The sequence below is a fragment of the Thermobia domestica genome, chromosome 11, assembly GCF_964235325.1.
Source record: "Thermobia domestica chromosome 11, izTheDome1.hap1.1, whole genome shotgun sequence".
NCBI lineage: Eukaryota > Metazoa > Arthropoda > Insecta > Zygentoma > Lepismatidae > Thermobia > Thermobia domestica.
In genome coordinates this window covers 253,216,581-253,240,505 of record NC_137464.1, presented here as the reverse complement: position 1 = coordinate 253,240,505, position 23,925 = coordinate 253,216,581, and the positions used below count along the sequence as shown (strand labels likewise).

Sequence of the window (23,925 nt, the reverse complement as noted above, 5' to 3'; positions counted from 1 at the left end):
CTTCTTTCTTCAAATACCAGAGCACAAATCTCGTTTCTTGGTAGTTGATTTTTATGAATCAGATACGATTAAGTCACTCTCATCATTATGGGCTTAACTGCTATGGACTTTGCCGATAACAAAGGAAAGACTTCAGACTAAAAATTGAAACATTGGCACGCTTGTTGATGACATTATGTCTAGTTCCCGTTCGTAGAGAATTTTGTTGCCGTGGATTATACATATAGTGAAAAATCCCATATATGTTGCCAATTTCAACGAAAATTCCCTCTATCCCATTTCTAATAATTAATATAATAAAAAAACACACACATACAAAATGGGATTTTCTCGCGGGTTGGAATCACTGATCGAGATTGACGCTTTCTGTGAGCGAACAAGAACTCACTCATGCGAATGAATATGATTTACACATACAACCAAGGATGTTATAAATAGAGGATCTGCCCATATGTATCTTCATCCTATTAAATCGGTGAAGCCAAAAAGCAACCGAGCATCGGCACGTCTGATCGGCTACTTTCGTTTCCGCCATGATTGTTGGGTCAAAACATTGCGATCCTATTGGGCGGAGTGGGCAGAGCAGGGGTGGCAAAACTGTGACGTATGGCTTCAAGATTTTGTTGTAAGGGCACATCCTCTATTTTATAAGATCCTTGCATACAACAGACGGTGATCATATTTCATTTGTGTACACGGGGAAAGAAATGAGATTTGCACTAAGCCCAGCAGTGGCGTATTTACAATTTTATTTCAGGGGGGGGGCTTTGTGTGGAAATGTGCAACTTCTGCAAGATATTTCATTTACTTTATTATATTAAGATTTCGGAGGGGGGCTTAAGCCCAGAAGCCTCTCTCTAAATACGCCACTCTACACCAGTATCACATTTTTACAATTTTATTTTGGTGTTTTCAAATTTCCCATTAGAATGACTAAATTGTACGCAATTTGAACACAATGAACTTAGTGCTTAAAAAAAATTTACAGAATGCAATTGGGATTTTTGGATGACATGTGTTATTCAAATATTTAAATACAATACATTCTAATTTCTGTTATTCAATCTCGTTTCAGGTAAGGGATTTAGAATTTATTTTGTACTCAACCCTCAACGAAGCTGCTACTTGTAAATAAACTGCCGGATTACCAGTTTCCTTTGAGTAAAACTATTTTTGCTTTGCTCTTCAAACGTAAGTAGAAATATTCGATTTTACCTTAAAAAAAAAAAAAAAAAAAAAGTTTCAGTTTTACTCATTTTTACTACAGTCTTCGTCCGAATACTTTGTTAATATTGTATTTTGATTTAATCTGAGAATTTTAACATATATCACTATGCTGTTTGTACTCAATAAAACAATTATGTCAGCTTTCAAATGGTGACAAGTCTGTTATTATATATCTTTCAATGATTGTAATGGTGTACTCAGGACCGGATCCAGCATTGTCTGAGGGTGGGGGGTGCACCAATAACTACCAAAATAACCAATCCCACTGAAACTCTTCAAAGTGACATGTGACAATATTCTTTACCTCTGACAAAACTGATGCATAGAGCGGAGCGCAAGTGTTCCGTCGTTGTTTAAGAGGGTCGCAAGTGTTAAGCAGGAAAAAAAAAAAAAATGTTCTCTCCTACTGGCTTCTGTTTTCTTCCTTACTTAACAAATGCTATATTGTTTTGTATGGTGAATGCTTTTCTTTCAACCTTTTGAAAATCGACTTAAACCATTGCATTTGCAAAGCTCTGCCTTATTTCAAGCCCCAAACGGAAACATGACGTCAGAAAGTTTCGGTTGGTATTTTCACTGCTTGCTTCTCATTTTAGATAGTATACGTTTACAACGAAGGGAGAGTGCACGTGCAGCTTTGCACCCCCTACATCCAGCCCTGATTGTATTGATATAAGTACATTATTTTCGGAAGAGCTCTGAGCATTCTTACATGCATCTTTGAATCCACCAGTCGCACAGCGTGACGTTTCTACAACAGCGCGAAAGCAATTGGCTAATAGCTCATACATACCAGCGTTGCCAGACTCATAGCTCGGAATTATTCCAAAACCTGATGAAATTATGCTAGATTCGGTCAAATTATGCTAGATCCTCATAATTACTAATTCAGGAGTTTTAAAAGAAGAAAAAAAAAAAAAAAACGAAGTCGAAACGATAAAGTAACTTAAAATACGTAGAGCGCAAGAATGCGTGGATAGAACTCAATACTTCACACACCAAAGCTTTAACTCAACTAAACTAGTGCAGTCGTTGCCAGACTCAATGGCGTATTTATCGTATAAATGAATGGAAAGTGTTTGTTTACATATTTTGAAAGAAAATTACCTCGCAGCATAAGCGGAGTTGGGGAATTGTCTGCTGGGGGAAGGGGGCAGATTTTTGTTTGGTCTCGGACCTTTGATTTCAGGAATAAAAATGGTCATGAAGTCAGAAATAAATATGGTGAAGTTGTCAAAAATTTGGGGGGAAGAATGGCCCCCATAGCTCCGCCCATGCCTCGCAGTTAAAGGATTAGAAAACCCTGGGTGGAGCCAAAAAAAAAAAAAAAAAAAAGGACAAGCCGTTTCTAACTTACTTCGGAAAATAAGACTGCCTGTATGGTTTACCGATTGTATGAATCAATGGAAGAGGATACATTTCTGCCGTTCTTTTTCTTCCCACGACCAACTTCTTTCTCATCTCCAGGTTTTATGTTTTTTTTTTTTTTTTTTTTTGATAAACTTGCTGAAATTATGCTAGATTTGGACAGGATGCTAAAAGCAAGATGCTAGATGCTAAAGACATGCAAATTATGCTAGATCTAGCATCATTATTCTAGATCTGGCAACGCTGATACATACTGACCACAGCGCTTTCACTGTGCGAAATCATTCCCGTCCCATGCCTCGGCTCACTGACTAGCTTCGCGCCAAAAATCATAGATGTTCCGAAAATAATCTACCTATACTTAATTTCAGTCAATTGTGAGAAAATATGTTACTCATGAATGATTTGTCTTTAATTTTAGACAATACTTTAACCAGTTACTTTCTAAACTTATATTCTTACTTCAAACTATATTTTGTAGTTGGAACTACAGTACTGTCAAAAAATTGTGATGGCGTACCTACAATAATCAGATTTCCAACAATCATTTGTGGATAGAACTTTCTATTTTCACCCTCTCTTACTAATACCGCCTTGAATGGCGCAGAAAATAATAAAAAAACGACAAATACCGAGATTTGTGACACTAAACTTATTCTGTATTTTGATATTCATGAAATGAGAATACAAAAATTAAGTTAGTTGGAAAACTAATTGGGCCTTATGCAGAGTCTTTTTGACATGTGATTAGTGTCATATTAAAGCGTTCGACTAACGTAGGTTTCCTGCATTGGTCAGGCCTTTAGTATGACGCTAATCATACGTCAGAACGCCTCTGCATAAAGCCCATTATGTTTTAATGATGCATGTACAGATGTTTCAGTTATGACCATGAGATTCCACATAGTGCCTCGCAGAGCAATACATTCTGAGCTAAGACTGACCTCGTATGTTGTCTTCTTTCTGCTACTGCTATTGAATGGATTATTCTGCGGAGATGTCCTTCTAGAGGATGTGAGAGCGCCGACTACGAAACTCTAATCGTATGAGAAAGAAATAGTACACTTATAAAGTCGTATTGGCTCTGATCTGAAGCCGAAACTTCGAATTACCAGACTTGTCTCGGACCGAAGTTGCCCTTGTGCTAATTCGTGGACTCTCCCCACAGTAGCTTGGGTACAGTTTTTGTATGAAGTCGTTGTCTTGTGTACATTGCACGCATTGTCCTCCCTTATTTGTGGTTTTACTCTTCCTTCTTCCTTGTCTCCCAGACGGAGGTCTTGGACCAGTCTCTGTGGATTCGTGGATTCTACTCGGCATTACAGACGTCTACAAGCTTACAGCATTTCCGCCTGTTGCGGCTTCTTACTAACTTGCAGTTTCTCTCTTTCCGTAATGTTAATCACCTTTCTTTTGTTTCTTTGTTCATTTACATTAACAAATAGTTGAATATCTTCTCTGTTAGCTCTGCAACTAATATACAATTTCTTATAATTTCTTAAATAAATATACATAAGTTATACCTCGGTATTTCAAGAAATCCATTATGGAAATTTTACATGCCCTGTAAACTGAATAACTGATAATTTATTAACAGAGCTTTGTGCGTTATTCTTCTCTTTTAGTTTCAAAATGCATTACTTGATCGTTCGGAGAAATCAAGTTCTCACTATTATTGATAACTGTGATTTCATTCACTGGTTTCTTATGTTGTAACGGATTAAAATACGTACTATCTCACTCTTGACTTGACTGATGCTATTATAGTTGCCCGTATCCCTATTTCTTATAAATATTCCTCTTTCATTCATAAAATAAGGAAGTTTAAGTGGATATCATCTTTCAGAATCACTACCATTATTGTGACCTGACTGCTTTGTGTATATTTGATCTTGCGGAGAAAATGTGGTAGTATGTCCGGTAAAGAATATGTACGAGAGAGCAGAAGAGGAAGCAGAGAAGTGGCTATAACAGAAGATATCCTTGGTCAAATTGGTCTGGATAGAGGATCAGCTGTCAGTCCATACTTGTTCAGTTTGGTAATGGATTTGTTAACAAGAGAGGTAAAATGTAGAGCGTTGAGTATTGTGCCGGTGCTGTGCCATCAGTTGTAGCTCAGAATTATCTCTAAAATACTCGTCAAATGTATGCAACAATTGGGGATGAAAGTGATGCACAACACGGTACTTAACTGCAAAATTATGGTTGAATTTAAATGAAATTCAAATGTTTTAATTTTGAGAAATGACTAGTTGGGGAAATAGGTGAGAGAGAGAGAGAGAGATAGGTTATGATTGAAAGATAAAGGATGAGTACTACCCTGACAAATCCAATTAGACTGGTGTTGTCCTGGTCATCTGGATAATGAATGGTTTTCCCTGGAGGAGCCTGGCTGTACTGGAGTCAGCCAACAAATGGATCTTAATCCTGCTGGACTGCCAGGGGCGTCGAGTTCTCTCTTGACAATGCGCCTTTCACGATGCTGTTCTTTTACACCTTCATGCCACTACTCAGATGTCAAACTCAAATGTGTCTGCGGCGGTGAGCCAACAGAATGGTATTCTTGGGACATGGAGTCGGTCGTCCTCCAATGGTGTGATCTGCTTGCCTGCGATAATCCTGTACCTTCCTAAATTTCGTGGCGAATACCGCCTGTCGATATGTTCTCCGTGATTTTTGTTTGGTTGCAAAATGATGATTCTGACGTTTAGTGAACTTGGATATGTCAAGCTGGGCGGAAAGGTACGCGGAAGGGTAAGAAGGAAACTAGTCGTGTTTATTAACGAATATGAGATTACAGAAGCTGTCTGGAAATGTACAATCTTAGTAAAAAGTTTTTATTCCTTTGAATTTTAAAGCGTTCATGATATTGTCCAAGATAATCGTAGAAATAATGAAATAGAATTTAACAAATTAAATCAATAGTTCGCAGTCATCTCACTGTTACACCACTGTAATTACACAGATACTTCACAGTATATTGTGGATGGTGTTATATGCGAAACATGCAAAAGTAAGACAGAGAAGAAACTGAACGGCTGGAGAAGGGTGTTGAAAGAGAGATATGAGGATAAGTATATCAAAGACAAGATATATATCACTTAAGGGAGAACTACAGGAGCTTATTACGCCTATAAGGAGGAAAGCTAATACCTATCTCGAAATTTAAATATCTTGGATCGTACCTCGACTAGTATGTAGGATTTTATATAGACCTACGTAGAAAACAATCTGGCTGGCTAAACTGTAGGACGATAAGCGGACCGATATGTGACAACAAAGTAAGTTGCAGGTTAAAAGGTCCAGCGAACCGGTTGTTAAAATATATCGAGTTCGCAGAACCGTTTGTTATACCTAGACATAACAGTAAATTTTACCCAGTTATACCCAGGAAACAGTAAATTTTAGTTTAGCTATTTTTGTTTTTAAAATTCTTACAGCTATAGGGTTAAACATATGCCGCCTTACGCAGAGTCGATTTGACGAATGATTAGCGTCATGCTAAAGGCCTGACTACTGCACGAAACATATGTTAGTCGAACTCTTTAGTGTTTATACTAATCACGTGTCAGAATGACTCCATAAGGCCAATGATCTCTCAGAACAAGGTGTAAGCGTCAATCTCAAATGCTCAGATATCAAGAATGAGAACTCAGTTCTCATAACTGTAGTGGTGAGAATTTTTTATATTTGAAACGGGTACATACCATTATCAATTGTCGATTCATTGTTGGATTAAGGTCTTTCCAGTACTTTCTGACAACCATCTATCTTGGATGATTCGTTTCCAAGATATTCGCAGTGCTATCTAATTTGATCACACTATCTTGTATTAGGATGCTGGTTAGGTCTCTACTTGTCACTTGTGATATACAGGGTTTTCATAAAGTATGGACGGATTTAATTCGCTTATAATTTACATAAAAATGCTCATATTGAAATCAAATAAAGTGCAAACGGTAGCGGAAGGATTAAATTTTTACCTGTAATCTGCACCAGCTCAGTTCATTCACCGCCACACCTCCAACTGGGCGCCACTAGGAATCGACTTCTGTGGGCTGTTGATGATGCTTTCCCTTACCCTGCTCACTGTTGCAGGCGATGTTGGCGGCCTCCCACTTCGAGGACGGTCCAGGACGCTTCCTGTCTCCAAGAACTTAGCATGCCACTTTCGGATTGCATTCTCAGTCGGTGCCGGCTTTTTGAACTCTTTGGTGAACTTTCGACACACCAGAATTGGTGATTTTAGCTCTGCGTACCACAGAACACGTTGCGCTTTCTCTTTCACCGACGCCATCTTTGATACGGTAACAGTGTTGCCAACTAAAAATTTAATCCTTCCGCTCCGTTTGCACTTTATTTGGTTTCATTATGAGCATTTTTATGAAAATTATAAGCAAATTAAATCCATCCAGACTTTATGAAAACCCTGTACAGTAAAAAGATTTGCTTTTGACTACCTTGTATGGTTTGTTTCTTTTTTTCTAAGAGAGTTATATTCATTCATCCATCTCCCTCTCTCTCTTTTACGAGGGCTATCCAGAAAGTAGATTACGTTTTCGTCTGTGTCCGCTAGGGGCGGGGCTAGCGCGGCCATCTTGGGGTCAGAGCGTTGCGCAGCTCAGTCGGCATCTAGCCGTGCTAGTGAGAGGTTCGTGCTGTGCTCCGTTAAGATACTGTGACGGTTTGAAATGTCTGCGTTAATTGAAAATCCCGCGAGCTGCGAGGTGCGTGCAGTAATAAGGTTTCTGACAGCAAAAAACTGTAAACCGATAGAAATCTATCGACAGCTGTGTGAAGTGTATGGGGACAACATTATCACTGAAGGTGGAGTGCGACAGTGGGTCATAAGATTTAAAAATGGCCGAACCAATGTTCACGACGAAGATCGAAGTGGGAGACCCAGCATAGTGACTGCTGAACTTGTCGAAAAAGTCGATGTTAAAGTCCGTGAAAATCGAAAGTTCACAATAACGGAACTTTCTTTGAGTTTTCCACAAATTTCGCGAAGTTTGTTGCACGAAATCATCAGCGAAAAGCTTGGTTACCACAAGTTTTGTGCAAGATGGATTCCAAAAATCTTGACAGAGGACCACAAAAATCAGCGAGTGGCTGCAGCGTTGCACTTTTTGGACGCCTACAATAAGGATGGTGACTCTTTACTCGATCGCATCGTTACTGGTGACGAAACATGGGTGAAACACGTGAACTGTGAAACGAAATTGCAATCAATGCAGTGGGGGCACACAGGTTCTCCCCAAAAACCCAAGAAATGCATGCAAACAATGTCGGCAAGGAAGATGATGGCGACTGTTTTTTGGGACAGAAAAGGTGTGATTTTGGTGGACTTCCTGGAAAGAGGCACTACAATAAACGCTCAAAGGTATTGCCAAACTCTGCAAAACCTCAGAAGAGCAATTCAAAACAAGCGCAGAGGAATATTGAGCTCTAAGATCTTGTTGATTCACGACAACGCCCGGCCCCACACGGCAAATGTCACGCGTGAAGTTCTTGAATCTTTTCAGTGGGAGTTGTTTCCTCATCCGCCGTACAGTCCCGACCTGGCACCGAGCGACTTCCACCTATTCCCAGCAATGAAGAAGTGGCTGGCTATGCAGCGTTTTGATGACGACGAACAGCTGCAAGAAGAGGTAACGAAGTGGTTGAAGTCGCAGGCGGCCGAATTTTTCGACGAAGGAATTTCCAAGCTCGTACATCGCTACGATAAATGCCTTAATTTGAATGGTGACTATGTCGAAAAGTAGTATTTGTGTGTGGCTTTCATCTGTATATAATAAAATTTGTTTCCTATACTTTGTTGATTTTTTATTCCAAAACGTAATCTACTTTCTGGATAGCCCTCGTATCTATCTGTCTATAAAATATAGAACCAGTTGTTAAAAAACTGTAGTAAAGAACTTGCTGAGAATCAAATCTTTGAATCTCCACTACGAGATTATCGTTGGTCCGGGAAAGGAAAACCGGTAGACTTTAAAACTACTCATACATATAAGTCATGGTGATTTTACCAGTTACTTCCGAATGAGTTGTTCAACAAGTTTGCTGAAGTACGTTAGAATGATCCAACAAATCATTGAGTCAAGTGGATGTAATACCGAAAAGCTGATTGGAACTGAAGACAAACTTGGTTGCGTAAGGTGGGTGGTGAACATATCATAATGTCTTTGAAAATTATTTCATTGATAGTATTTTTAAAATGCAAGACGACTGTTGTCCACACGTGAGACTCAGGATATTGTGTCTCAGCTACAGCGCTACACGAATGTCACGAGACGCGAGTAGCACTGCCTAACGTGATGTTCCCAGTTTGAGCCGTTTTGCGTTGTTCTATTTAGTTCCGGTAAGCTATAAATGAGCATGCTGCCCTCCGTCAGCTCAAACATGTTACACGCGTCTTAGTTTGTGTCTTGCCTTTGGCACACGGAGGGATAATGCAGGAAAAATTAGGTCTTAGAAACCATAAGAGATTTATGCAAATTACCCCCATGTCGTAAGCGTCGGTGGACCACCAATGGGCAACTAGTGAAATCTCGCTAAAAATTGGCGGCCTCGCAGCGACGATCCGCGGTGGCCACACTTCCGTTTTGATAATTATACCACCAGCGGCAGAGACGCGGCGAAACGCCAATAAATCACAAAATTACTCCCTCAAAATATGTTAAATCCATATACGCGTTATTGTTTTCACATTAGGGCGAGTCTAAAAACCACTATAAAAAGTGCCACGGTGTGGGCGCGGACTACAAATCTTATGATTACTAGACTCGTGGTTTTTCGACTTCGCTGAGGAGGCGATGAAGAAAACCTCCCTTGTGGAGGAATAAATCGTTGAGGTCGTTTTAATTTGGTCAATCAGAGTGCTCCTTTAACAATGTATTTTAGACGATAACAGTTTGGGATCGGATAAAATCCGTTCGCCATGTAATTTTACACCAAATGGCGCGCATCTATTTACTTTATTTCATAGTTCTCCCATATTAACTTTTTAATGATTGCGTATAGTTAGATGGCAACTGCAGCCACTCATCTCAAGGTTTTCACTTCATGCTGTAGAGGCAGGTGTTACTCTTGACCTCTGAAGCTCACTTTAGGAACAATTCGTCAGGAAAAAATAATAATAACAACCGCATGGACATTAATGGCCATAGTTCGTGGTAGTCCCTAGGCAATTTTCTGCGACGAATCGAAAGAGGGCGGACCAAAATGAAGTCTTCGCTGCTACCCGGTGGTAACTTCAACGCCCTGACTTTAGATATCTGTTTCGACTCGACGAAACCCTGGCGCCAGTTGGCCACTAGTTGTTGGCGACGTTTACAGCATGGGGTAATGAACTAAGAAAAGTGTAAAAATGTAAACGGATACCTTCCAGCTGATCATAGAAACGTTTTTGACAGGTGGAGCGGTATAATAACTATAATAACAGTAATGAATAAAAATCTGTTCTACTATATACTTACGAATTCTATAATCTTGCATGCATAGTAGACGATTCCCACTAAAGACCTGGAATCAAATTAGTTTAAACTGATTAATAGTCAATATATTCGTTACTAAAAATATAAATAATGCCTTTAGAATACAGAACGGAACGATAATAGAAGACGAATATTAACGAACCATTACATGATGTTAACGCTTTAGAGACACATTAGGGTATATATGTTTCTACACTCGTCTCGAAAGTGTTAAGTTCGAAAAAGAAGTCCTAATCAATGTACAATATTTCTACGCTTTCACACTTTTCAAGGAACCTGAAATTAATTGGTGCAAATAAGGGGAAATATTTTTTTTCGAAATAAGGAGGTCCTCGACCGTCATGTCCTGAACTGCGAAAAATAAATAAGAGTTTGGACATAATTTGGACATTTTATAGAAACCACTTTTGGTTGTTGTTGATCAGGTCCAGAAATATCCTGAAATACTCTTATCAGCGAACAAGGAATGTCTAGAATGCATCCTAACAGTGATTAATATGAACCGTCCTAAGTGTGTTCCAAATGTACTTCAAATTCTGAAGTGTTCAATGAATATTTTGACAGAGAAACATTTAAACAGCGTTAGGAGACTCTACGCCAGTGTTGGCTAAATTTCAGTTGAATTAACAATTAATCTGTAAGGTTGTTTGTCAGTTGCAACTAACAATCGAAATGAGCAATCGTCAGTTGTTAATTGCAGTTAGCCGTTAATCAGTGACAATTAATTGGGATAAATTAATCAGTTGAAAGTAATTACTGTAGACAGTAATCGCAATTCAATTTATTCAATTCCCATTGAATGTAGTTTGGAATTAATTAAATTGTACGTGGTGGTACCGGTACCCAAACGAAACCGGAATAGCATTATGGTGGGCGGAAATTCTGTAATATGCATTTATGCTGCTAGTCGTGTATAGCACAACTCATTGCCAATTCAGACAGCCTGTTATGTCGACGTGGCTTGTGTTCATCTGCAGTGAGTGCTTTTGCTAGTGCTGTTGTGTTCTTGTTTCGTTTTTTCTGATGGCAAGTTTAACTGACCAGGTCAGACCGTCAATCACAATTTTTATTGTTAAGTGTTAAGAAGATTGTGCAACAGTGTTCGCTAAGAAAAGATCCGATTTGTAGCACACAGGAGACTGGTTCTTCCACCACGACAATGCACCCACACACACACACCAATCGCTGTTCGCCAGTTTTTAGCTAAAAATAACCTGGTTCCGTTGTCCCACGCACCTTACTCGCCTGACCTGATTCCGTGCGACTTTTTCTTATTTTCACGCATGAAAAGAGGCATGAAAGAACACCGATTTGACAACATTGAAGAGGTCAAGAAAAAGAAAAAACGAGGGAGAAGCTGTCAGCCATTTCTCTAGATGACTACAAAGAATGTTTAGAACAGTGGAACCACCGATTTGATAAATGTATTAGTTGTAATGGAGAGTATTTTGAAGGGGATAAGGTTGTTTTGTAAAACGTTTCAAAATATAACTTTTACACAATAATTCCTGTTTCTTTTGGGTACCCCTCTCGTATATTTCCACAGCAATTGCTTTCAGCTGGTGCATTCATTGAAATTATTTTTTATCGATTACTGGCCAACACTATAGCTCTGTATATAGATATTACAGCATAGAAGAATACTAAAAATACGGGGAGGGCAGGGCTTATAAAATAAAATAGAAGACAAAAAAAAAAAAAAAAAAGATGGAGTTGAGAGAGTGGAAAATTGTAATTGTGGGAGAGGGGGGACTTGTTGAAACAGTTGGGACAGAATCAGTTGGTAAAAGCACTGATTAAAAGGAAAAACTGAAAATGAAACCAATGATGATTGTACAGACAAAATACTCGGGCCCAGTGTTTCTTCCAGATATGGTTTTAGGGGGGGCACTGCCCTCCCAGAGTTCTGATAGTGCCCCCCCGGAGGAGACCAAAATAACACATCTATAATATAATAATAAATAGAATAGTACCAGCAGTGCCTCCCGGAATACGAAGTGTGCCCCCCCCGGAACATAGTTTCTGAAAGAAGCTCTGCTCGGGCTTACAAACAAAGCATAGATCACTTCGGGCTCGTGCCGGGCTTGGGCCGTAAATTTTTAAATATACCACCATATTTCTCGGGCCTAACTTTAAATAGACTGTACAGCGATATTTATGGGACCGTTCTTTCTGAAGAACTTTCAAAGCACAACTGGAAAATTAAACCTCTAATTGCTGTAAATAAAAAATAAATTTTGCATTAAATATTAAGTTTCTGTAATTCGGGCTTATTTTGGGCTCATTTGATTATCATATGCGCTCGGGCCTAAAGGCTAAAACATATTTCGGACTCGGGTCGGGCTTCATATTATGAATTCACGGGCCGGGCCGGGCTCTGGCTGAAAATTCCGGCCCGTGCAGGCCTCTAACACCGTGTATGACAAACATATAGAGAGCCTCCAAGGGAGAATGGCACCATAAATATAATATTATTTGTAATGGTCACTCTTTCTTCCCGGAAGGGGGGGGGGGATGGTCGTTATTCAGTACTGAATAAAGTATCTTATTTCAAATCTGTGATATAGTAACAGCAAGTAAAGATGTAATATACACATGTATCTTATCTACACTTTTAATTGCTAACTTTTATTCTAATGAACAATTAATCGTTCCAAGTGCTTCTTTGCGATTATTAGCTAACAATTACAAGTTTGAATTCCCTGGTGACTAATTAATACTTCATTTAATTTTAATTACAAATTTTAGGATTCAATTCAATCGCAATTAATATTAATTTCAAAGAACAAATTGAAATTAATTGCAATTCATTTCTAGAGCAATCCTTTCCAATTGCAATTGATGTTAATTGATTAATGTCCATACTGCTTTGCATATTATCTTTTACATGTTTACAAGTCTCTTTTGCTCTCATACTCATTGGACACATCAGAAGTTGAGGTACATTTTGAACACTTAGGGCAATTTCTATTAACCACTGTTACGAGCCACTGTATACTGGTAGAACACTTGGTGACATTTTTGGATACGTTAAACCATGACCAAAAGTCGTTTCTAGAAAGGACCCAAACACTCATTTACGAATTGTTATGTCATATCTTCTGCGTGCAAAAATGTTGAATGACATAATAGGCCTACATATTAGTGATTAAATAATGTAATATATGTTATACTATCATAAACTTACCTCTTCTTGTGCTTCTGCGCACAGTAAATCAGCATGAACTATAGCCATTATCATGTTGGATTATGTGAAGATATTCAGCTACGAATCACAGAAGTTAAACCTACATAGAATAAATGAACTTCAAGCCAGGCATGGTCTTCGAGCGCTAAATGTAGTGAAATCTGATAGGCAGCACGGTAGGTGCAGATCTATTAGACCCTGTCTCTGTGGCGCTATTTTACTTTTAGGCTAGAGATCGAATTGACGTGGTGGAAATTAAAATTTCATGGACGTAAAAATGAGCTTTTTAATATGAGACGTCGTGAAATTGAAAAAAGTGAAGAAACTTTTAAAAAATGTAGAGGTGGAGAGACGTGAGATGCTGAAACGTGAAGGTGGGGCAATACTATATTTATGTAATAAAACTTAATCTGATGTAGAAATTAAAAGGGAAAGAAAAGTTCGACAGATCTATGTTTATTTAGTACCGGTAGTTGATAGCTATGAGAATATTATTTGCTGAATCTCTTCAATAAATGGTATTTACTAATAACCTGAAGCACATTTGTCCGTGTAAAGTATTACGCATCTAGAATATCTGTGTAGGTGGCAAGCTTACGATGTACAAGTTTTGAGAGTAAAGTTCCAGAACTGATCCTGATACCTGGAAAGTTGAAGTTACTGGAGCAAAACGCGCTTAGGATTGTTCTCAGTGCACAGATTTGCGTTTCACAACCTCTCTGAAACTTGCTCGGTTTACTAAGATTTGTTTTTACGTACTCCAATCACTTGTCATCTGACCAGTGAATCGGAAACTTGAATTATGTGTACTATAAGCTGAAAAGCATGGGTTGGAGCATAATCTAGTTTTCATATATAGCTTATTTGGATTATGTTGGCTTTTGGGGGCCCAAAACTAGGTAAAAAAATACAGAAAGAATGAGTTCATGTTACAGAAGGGTAATTGATGTGTGAGTAATCTGTAAAGTGAATAAATTGGTAACGGATTGTGTGCCATGAAGGAGTGGGAAATGTTGCCGATCTACACAAACCGTGAAGGGAAGTGCAAATTTAAGTTACCGTGAAATACTAAACCTAACCTAACTTAAACTAACCAAAATTAACAGAATATTTAACAAAATAGTAACAATTTTTACCAAAAATGCTTGACCTACAAACGCCGACGTATACCGCTGATTTTAATCCAAATGTCCGCCCTCCCCCGACTTTAGATATTAAAAGATTGGTGTTTTTACGTGCTCAAAGTTATCAAATTACTGAAATGTGTAAAGAAAATTACATTTCACCTGAAGAATAATACGTAGTCAGTACAATTACTTTGTAGAGAATATAGCTACCTAACCATAAAATACTTATGGCGTTCCTTATTACAAAGAACTTCAGTGGTGTGGACACAGAATTATATTTGATACTAATAATACTTTCTAAAGAAGAAGGCAAATTAATAATTTAAATGTAATAATTTAAATTTTATCAATTGGTATATTGATTATGTTGGAGTCAATATTAGTCCTAAAGAATTACGATTCTATAATAAGTAGTTATCTGAAAGAGAACTTACATAAGAGTCAAAGTGTTTCCTTTATTTCATACCATAACTGGTAACTATTTTGATGACCCGAGCATTAATCTCCTGTGGTATACATTCCAGTAATCCTCTTTAGAGTCGTTCATTATTTTTCTTTTCTTTTTTTTTACTATTGTGAAAAATGTAGGTGTTTATTTATTTCATACTTGGATTGTCTTCTTTTAAAATGAAAGTCTACATTGATCTGTTGTTATATTCAAAGCCTATAACATTTTCCATAAGATGAAATGTACTAAATTTATGTTTCTGCATAATATTTACTTAGTATTACTTTTTAAGAGTTAACGCCAATTGATCACAAAATAATAATAATAATTTTTGTATCGTAGCAATTGACTACAGCTATGATCTACTGGATATTAAAAGGTCCAAATTCAAGATGATAATTCAGTTCTTATAGTAGCACTGGACATTTTAGGTTTAAACGAGTAACATTCAATGTACACCTAAAGTAACCAATTCTTTTGTCGTACCAACAAAGATGTGTTTCTTTTCGATTTGGAAAAGTTTAGCCGTAAGAACTGTATTAAAAGTAATCCTGTAAATTAGTATTCGTTTAGACCTTGACCAGGGACCTATTTCTCAAACGTAATAGTCATGTAATACTATGTAAAAAAAAAAAAAAAAAAAAAAAATTAAGATCAAATATTGTACAATTGTATATACATAAAATCATGAGGGAATTAGATGTGCAAGCGTAAGTATTTAGAAATGACTTTTGCTGCTATTCTAATATTTCTAGTGCATAATATTTTACGACTTGTAGAAAACATATTACAAGACTTGTTGTCTTAACTGTATCCCATTTTTTTAAATAAAACTTACCTGGCTGATTTATATTTTTTTTCAATTTTGCATGTTGTGCTTAAAATATTTCCTTCATGATGTGTTCATAATTTTGATATGAAATTTTAATAGAAATCTGACCATTTATGCATGCCTGCTTAGCAGGCAGATCAATGATAGACATATTTTGATAACCAACATGATATTTCCGATTTCACATTAAGACGATTTTGCTTTCAAGTTTCAATACTGCAAAGAGCAGAAAAGGTCTGTTCACACAAGTAAGTGGTAAGGAATGGCATCAAACGTTGCAATGCGTTTTTAGACAATTCTTCATACTCACAGCGCACACGCAAACCAATTTGAGTCAAACGTTACTCACAGTGGCGTATCTAGGAGCATATTTTGGGAAAGGTTTCTCATTATTATTATTATTATTATTATTATTATTATTATTATTATTATTATTATTATTATTATTGTTATTATTATTATTATAGAAATCCCAGAATTGAGGGGAGGTTTGATGTTTATAAGCATCGGAATGACTATCATTTACTTCTTTTTCTTTTTAAACAATCTAAAATTAGTGGTATGGTGGGAGCTTTCCGCCACTTGAAGATGAAATTCATGAAATTTCGAGGCGTCGTGCAGTTAATGTTCATTCAACTGCTTTTGAAAAAAGAATGTTTGAACAAAGAAGGAACTTCTCTCACTTGAAGTAGTCCTGTATAACGGTTGACCAGCTTCAGGGCAGAAATTTAGTAAACTAGAAGAACATTTAAGTCTACAAATGTAGGTATAATTTCTAATTGCTATTTTTAGTAACTGAAAAAAATACTTGTTGCATAACAGCTGTGAGTTCTATTTTATTAAAACTCATTTCACATTTTAGGCGTCGCGGACCTCCTGGCTAGGTCCCACGAACCGCCAGGGGTCCGCGGACCCTACTTTGAGAACTGCTGGATTAGATTGATTATAGTACGGCTACTTTCGTATGAATATACCCGCATATAAAACAGTGACGACCAAGATCTTTGCACTATACAACCACAACTCTTGTTTCAATTTTGAGGAACCAATTTGGGAACACTTTTGCATTTGTGATAGGGAAACAAAACGGAAGTGCTAACTCATGCAACAGTAAGAAATGAAATGAAATCTTAGTTTAACGTCTGACTATTATACCAGTTAGACTAAGGGAGACGATGATTAAAGCAAATGAATTATTATGGAAGAATTAGTGGAATGGGAAACTGGAAGGGAATGGGAATACCCCGAGAAAATCCACGGACACGATGTTGTCCACCACAACCTCACTTGGCTGGGAATCGAACCAAGGACCCCACGCACTAGAGGTAAGCGCTCTACCACTTTTTTTTTTTTAAAAAAAAAAGTTAACTGATTTACCGACAAGTAACAGTAACTTAATTTCCTTATTTTGCTATATTTTTACTTCACTGTACAGTCTACAGTTTTTCCAGTAACTTCCTTAAAGTATCCAAACAGGGACACGAACACAGAAACATCAAGGACAGTTAACATTTCAAAGGCTCTTTCGCCGGTAATCGATCCCGGGACCCCGTACACCAAAAGACACGTGTTAGCCACTAGACCAGCAGGGAGGGCACCACTGAGGCACCGTGCCCCTATCTCATGCAACAGTGTTTGGAGTTTCCGCTGATTTTGAAAAAGAAATCTCGGTTTCCCGAAAATTTCTCGAACGGGAATCAAAGTTTTAAAATTTCGATTAGCGCAGAAATTATAAGAAATAGAAAAAAATGATCAAGTGCAATCTTGTTCCTCATAAATGGTTACATGTAATCACACATAGCGAGTATTAGGGCGCACATATTGAAATCGGAAGTGAACCTTTGACCCTAAAATGGAGTCCACTATGAATTACTAAAGAACAAGAAGTGGTTCTTCCGTACACCATCATATTTATTTATTATATTTATTTTTGAACATTTAGGATTTAGGATTTTACATTTTTGAGCTTTCGACATCGAAGGCCATTTAGCCCGCCACGTACTGCACATGAGGGATGACGTCGCTCGGCGAGCACACTATCCGATGAAAGAGAAGGAAGAAAGGATTGGGGAAGGAAGGAAGAGGCCTGGGACCTAGAAGTTAGGTACCACCCTGGCATTTTCTTGGTGTAAATGAGGAAAACCCAAAAAAAAACTCATTCAGAATGGCTGGTCTGAAAAAGCTTTTCGACTTTTTCCACAGAGTGCCTCCACCGGGAATCGACGAACTCGGGACTGCTCGCACCGAAGGCGAGAGCATTAGAGGCTAGAATAAGCGGGGCCACTATTTTTAACATGTTTTTGCTTACTTATTGTATTTTTTTATCATTGAGAATGCAACGTGAGAGCAAAAAACTCTCTTCTTCTTCTGATTATTCAGAGCCCCACCTCCGGTTTCCAATAAATTTCCAAGCAAACGCTGTGCCATCCATTGTACAGTTTGTTTTTTTTAAATCTATATAGACTTGTAAAGTCATGCACATCAGAGTCTCTTCGAACTTTGTACATTTTTCTTCTTAGCATTACATCCATAAATTCAGCCATTTCGACCCACTCTAACATGCTGTGAGAGAAGTGAACTAGGTACTGAGGTGGTTCACAAAATTTGGAGATTAATCTAAGCTAGTTGAGACTATACTCAAGTTTATGCATACGAAAAGTGAGAAATCACATGTTTGATTCATCAGTTCCGAACATTTAGTCAGGCATCTGAGATTCAACTCAAATGACGTGACGTTGTCTCGCTTTTTTTTTTTTTTTTTTGGTGTGTGTGTGTGTGCATACAACCTTGAGATTAATGTCAAAATCTTGAGCAAAGAGTAAGATCTCACTTTTATGCATATCACCCAATAGATTTACGTGTATCTGGACATGGCGGCCATTTTGATGATGTCACAACAGGAGCTCCCTGACCTCTGATCAAGTGTTTTCCAGTAGATTTTTTCTTCTTTGATATATACATAACCGCTATGTAAAATGGCATACCAGTGTCCAGAAGTGAATCTGTTGGAGATATTTAGCTGACTACGGCTACTAATAAAATAAATCCTCTAAGAGTATAATATATTTTTTAAAAAAGAAAAAAAGTACTGTAAAATGGGGTTCCTTTTGGATTGAACATGATGTAGAATATCCTGACACCGCCGGATTGTAAATTTCATGTTGTCGTCAAAGTGGAAACTCTAGTGGTCTCCAATTGCAACTTCCGAGACCATTGGAAAGTGCCATGTTGAAAGCACAGCAGTCTTCAGGGTATTGTGGATAGGTAAAGTAAAGGATGAGTTATTGGTGACAAACTTTTATCGCGCATGGAGAGTGTGCAGCCGCTGTTATAGAAACAGGAACCTGGAATGAATATTAAAGACATTGGATATTACTAGGGTCCGAAAATTGAGGAAAAAGCCTCTTTTTGAGGAATGCCCGAAGACGAGGCTTAAGATAATATATGTTCACGTTGGGTCATTGTAGGCCAGAAAATGGTGGATTTTTGCCTTTTTTTCCTTTTTCGGCTTTTTTTGTTTATTGGTCTTTTTTTTAAAATTTTCATAGGTCTTAACGCTTTTTTTGCACTTCATCTTTCGACAATAAATTTACTGGCCACTAACTCGAATCAGCACCACCTCTTAAAGATATTTTCTTTAAACCCAATGATAAGACATTCTTCAACGACTGGACTGATAAGACCAGATCTGGAACAATCACAAGTCAGATAAGGAGGCGTAACAATGTCCACCAGCAAGGGGGGTGAGGATGGGGAAGTTTTCTTATTTTAGTTTGTACTTCAGTTTGTAAAAGGACAGAACACTTGTATTTCTGGAGCATTATATTAATTAAATATATAATTCTAATGAAATTGGGTCTTATTTTTAGGTCCTTTTTTAAAAGTTATTTTTAGGTCTTTTTATAGGTCCTTTTTAGGCAGATCTTCAACTTACGAGCCCTAGTTATTACACATGTCGATGACGCGCTATAACCAGAAAATAGCATCAACTGATCAAAGTGAAAACATTGGCGGTGTAATGTGGTGGCAGACTCAGTACAATACTAGAGAGGCTGTGTGGTTAGATAAACTTCTTGGAACACGTTTCCAACAAATAAACACCAATGACTCAGCCTCAATGAACTACCAGAAGGAAGAAATTAAACATTCATTCTTGAGAAAAATTAAACATTCTCACAAGATACTCACAAGTGACGGAGTAAAAGCACATCAGTTCACTTGCAGTGCACTGTGAGGTTCTTCTGAGAGAAACAGTGAGAAACATAAACGGAAACCAGTGACAGTGAATGTTCGTTATCAATCTTAACAGTCTCTTTCCCAGAGTGTAATGACAGTCCTCTCGGATCCGTGGAGAACACAGACATTGATTCCAATGAAGACATTGTTCTGCAATTTCAGACACTCTAGCAAAGCTGTGTCAAATCTAGACGAGGACCAGTTCATGTTCGGAAACTATAAGTTAGTGCAGCCGGCATAGGATGACCAACCGTCCCGTAAAAACGGGATTGTCCCGTATTTTCACTACCATTCCCGGTGTCCCGAAAATTTTTTCCGGGACGCCAAAATGTCCCGTATTTACGTACATTAAATACAAGAAAGCTTTCCAATCTAAAATTTCTTAATTTATATTATTATTTTCTTATCACATAGCTTAGAAAATAATAATAATATTATTTTCTAAGCTATGTGATTATATTGGAATATGTCTAATTACTGAACAACGTCACTACGACGTTTGCGATATTGGATGTGGTGGCTGCAGTTTTCCCTCCAAGACTCCCACTCCGCAGACGATAGTGCAAGGGGCTGAAAGTCCTATGAAAAACAAACTGTTTTTACTCTCTGTTTCGGGCAGTGGAAAACTGAGGCGCTGTCACCAGTACAGTACAGTGTTTCCATGATTTGACTAAGATGTAACATACTGTCATTTACGAAAGGGGGACAAAACTATAGAACCATAAAAGTGAAAGTAAAAAGAAAACTAGCAGTAAGTGAAATAATGTTTAAAAGAAAACGCAAATAAAGGGAGTTTGAATCCGATGCTCAGAGTAGTTTGTTATAAATTTTGCCACTGACAGATTTTGTTGATTGACAGATATTGATGAATGTTTTACATATATTTTAGTAATGTTTTCAAAATTTCATTTTTTGTTAGTTGCTGATAGTTACTTGTTATTTAATTAATTCCACAACCTTTTCAATAGGTTTTAAAATGAAAAAGTGTAAATTTGCCCTTTTTGTGAGAGATACAGAGAGAGAGAGAACGGAGAGGCAAAAATATATATTTAGGGGAGTAACTTATCCAAACGTAAAGAAATGTCCCGTTTTTTCTAGTTGAAGATTTGGTCACCCTAAGCCGGCACGAATTACCCAAAAGACTAAACGACTTTTTAGACAGTGCCATGCAAACGTACTAATTATTGGAGATAGTTGGAACAAGACGCCTTGAATTACTTAGGGCAACAGATGCTTTATCATCGATACGTAAAGTGAAATTATTAGATTAGGAATTAGCTTTCTGGGCTTTCGGCATCTATGGCCATGTGATGGATGATGTCCCTTGGAGATCACATTACCTGGGGAATTGGGGAGAATTTTCAAATAATAAATTCCCACACAAAGAGGCCGCGAAGAATCTTGTATTTGTACAGTGGGAGTTATTTTATGTTCTTTTGTATTTCTTCGACACTTTTTTTTCAAACAAATATACTGAAAAGGACTTTTAAAAATATGTTGAAACAGGATTGTTGAAAATGTTGTTTAGAATAATATGCACTTTAGAAGACTACCTTGAGAACATGAATATCCCAAAGGTCAATTAATGGAGTAACATAAGGGTAAAAGTGAATCTGAAAAAGTAGGGGGACGCATGACGTCACGCCATTCTCCGTGCCTGTGTTTGCCCTATGTAATTTTTAGGAAGTGAAGGGACGCCATTGATATTTTTAGAAGTGGCGGAATGGCGTCCTCCTGCCTTGCCCTTCACTTTCATCCCTGGAGTAACATTGCAACAGAAATGATGGGGATGTCTCAGTACATAGAGTTCAAATTGTTTAATCTTGCTAATATTAAGAAAATAGAAGATTAATTCAATTTTGCTTAGGCGGTTTCAAATCATAATAACTTATTCTTTTCTGTCATTTTCTAATGCTAAAAAGAAAAGTGTCAAAGTAACCCAATTTTACGGTACTATTTAGTGATGCAATAAATCATCTAAAAAAAGAAAAAAACACTGAAGGTAAGCTGAACTACTCTCTTCTTTTATTAATTGGAAATAAGTATTACGTGAATACAAATTTAGTTTCAATATTTTTGTCGCTTAAAAATATATCGAAGTTAGATTATGACTACACACAAATCACAACAACAATTTTGGTAAATCTTTTTAGAAACAACAACAATACTACAGCTACACAAAATATTGCTTCTTGGAAACTATTATATCTTCTGGTTAATTTCCTTATTGTATGATGAATCATTATAATTTCGATGGTGAAAGTAATCAATTTCTAAAATACTGAGTATAAATAGGAAAACTTCTATCAAAACTCCCAAACAAAACTTCTCTGAAAAAGAAAAGATTAAAAATCATTATAGTATTCCTCGCTTATAAATGTGAGAACTTATGTAGTGTATCTGTAAATTAAAAATAAAATATTGCTGAAACATTATAAACTTTATATAAAACAGTGCTATTGAAGCGGGGTTACGCGTTGTTTCTGAGGATACGTAAAGAGTACAATAAAATATAGTGACAGTGCTATTCTACAACTTCTTCCATTTCCATCAACATATTTCTGTGAACAGGGTTTCTCTGCATTAACATCAATAAAAACGAAGCACAAAATTTGCTTGAATCCAGAATCAGTTCTGATTCTCGCACTCTAGAAGATTCAACCAAGACTCAAGGAGTTGGCATCCCGAAAACAAGCTGTCATCTCATTAAGAGATTGGTTCTAAAGTTACTTTTAGTTTTTTGAATTTATAACACTGTCTTCGGTGTGCGAATTATCAGGGAAGATGAGGGGAAAATCCTCCTCAGTAGAACTGGATGTCTTCCATATGTTTTGAAATTTCCCATGTTAATTTTTTTCGGGTGTGCACTTTCTCCCCCTGTAAATAGTTTTTTGATTGGCACACTAATTGTACTTTTGTTGGTCTCTTATTTGTCCCCCTTTTTAATCAACAGAATATGTGTATTAAAATTAATAAGTTCGTTTCGCTTTCTTTTAAACAGCTTCAGGGGTACACAATTGGATGACGAACTGTGTCTAGGGGTACGCGAGAAAAAAAGGTTGAATAACACTGATATAAAGGGCGTTCCATACGACGGCAGAGTTAAATCGAGTGCACTTTTTTTTGTTTCGCAGTTAACCCACCGTTTATCTATTGTTACATCGATTAATGTAACTTCAACTGATTTGGTCGTTTGTCTTCATTTTGAATTATGGAGCAGTTTACGACAGAACAACATCTTCATATTGTAGTGGCTCTGTCAGGAGTGGTCAGCAATATCATGCGATCTTACACTCTGTGATTTCTTCCTATGAGAGTTTGTGAAATTACAAACGTACGCCAACAAACCACGCACTCTTCTGGAACTAAAGGAAGAAATCATACGCATGATTGGAGCCAACGGCGACAAACATCTGCGAGAGGTTATTGCAATTTTGTGGAACATTCAAATGCTTGCATACGTAAAATTTTTAGTAAGGGTGTGCATATGCCTGCAAAGCCGTAGCTAGAGATTTCGGCGCCCGGGGCGAAGAAGAATTCGGCGCCCTCTACACGCACCTTACCAATTATATATATATGAAAAGTAGCTTTTGTTGTTATGCTAAACTGAAGTTTTATTAATCTTCTTGGAAGACCATTGCAACAACCAAAAACGACCATTATGTATCCTTTTTCAAATAAGAGCTGTTTTCAAGAGTCTCATTTTGAACTTTTTGTTAAACTTGACAAAACCACCTTTGGTTGTATACAGATTCATCAGGAGAACAGTTCTCGAAAATTACTACTATATACAACGTTTCATACTATCGATAAGAAATGAAATTTCAATACATTAAAAACTATGTGCTTTTAATTTGTTTTAAATGGGTGACAGTATTAATTTCCAGTAATAATTGTAAACTTTTTAATTTTATTCTGTATGTGACCACATCAATAGCATTTTAATTTCGATCTTTTTACGGTAAGAAATATTTTATGAAAGGTAATGGAAATTCAGAAGGATC

The 23,925-nt window shown here is 37.2% G+C and overlaps 2 protein-coding genes across 4 annotated transcripts in view; both read right to left on the bottom strand.

Annotated features, from left to right (window-relative positions):
• The window catches only part of LOC145664945 (uncharacterized), a 38,849-nt gene extending 23,824 nt beyond the window's left edge, over nucleotides 1-15,025 (bottom strand). Inside the window, exons 1-2 of the mRNA XM_081732065.1 lie at nucleotides 14,840-15,025; nucleotides 10,074-10,119 (exon numbers count right to left, since the gene is read on the bottom strand). Of these exons, the coding sequence (XP_081588191.1) occupies nucleotides 10,074-10,119; nucleotides 14,840-14,841 (48 nt within the window). The 5' untranslated portion in view covers nucleotides 14,842-15,025. The remainder of the gene's footprint in view (nucleotides 1-10,073; nucleotides 10,120-14,839) is intronic.
• A 6,796-nt stretch (nucleotides 15,026-21,821) lies between these two features.
• LOC145664935 (uncharacterized) overlaps nucleotides 21,822-23,925 on the bottom strand; it is a 198,332-nt gene continuing 196,228 nt past the window's right edge. For all 3 annotated transcript variants that reach the window (XM_081732050.1, XM_081732048.1, XM_081732047.1), the window contains one exon: nucleotides 21,822-22,251. The gene's annotated coding sequence lies outside the window, so the exon portion shown is untranslated. The remainder of the gene's footprint in view (nucleotides 22,252-23,925) is intronic.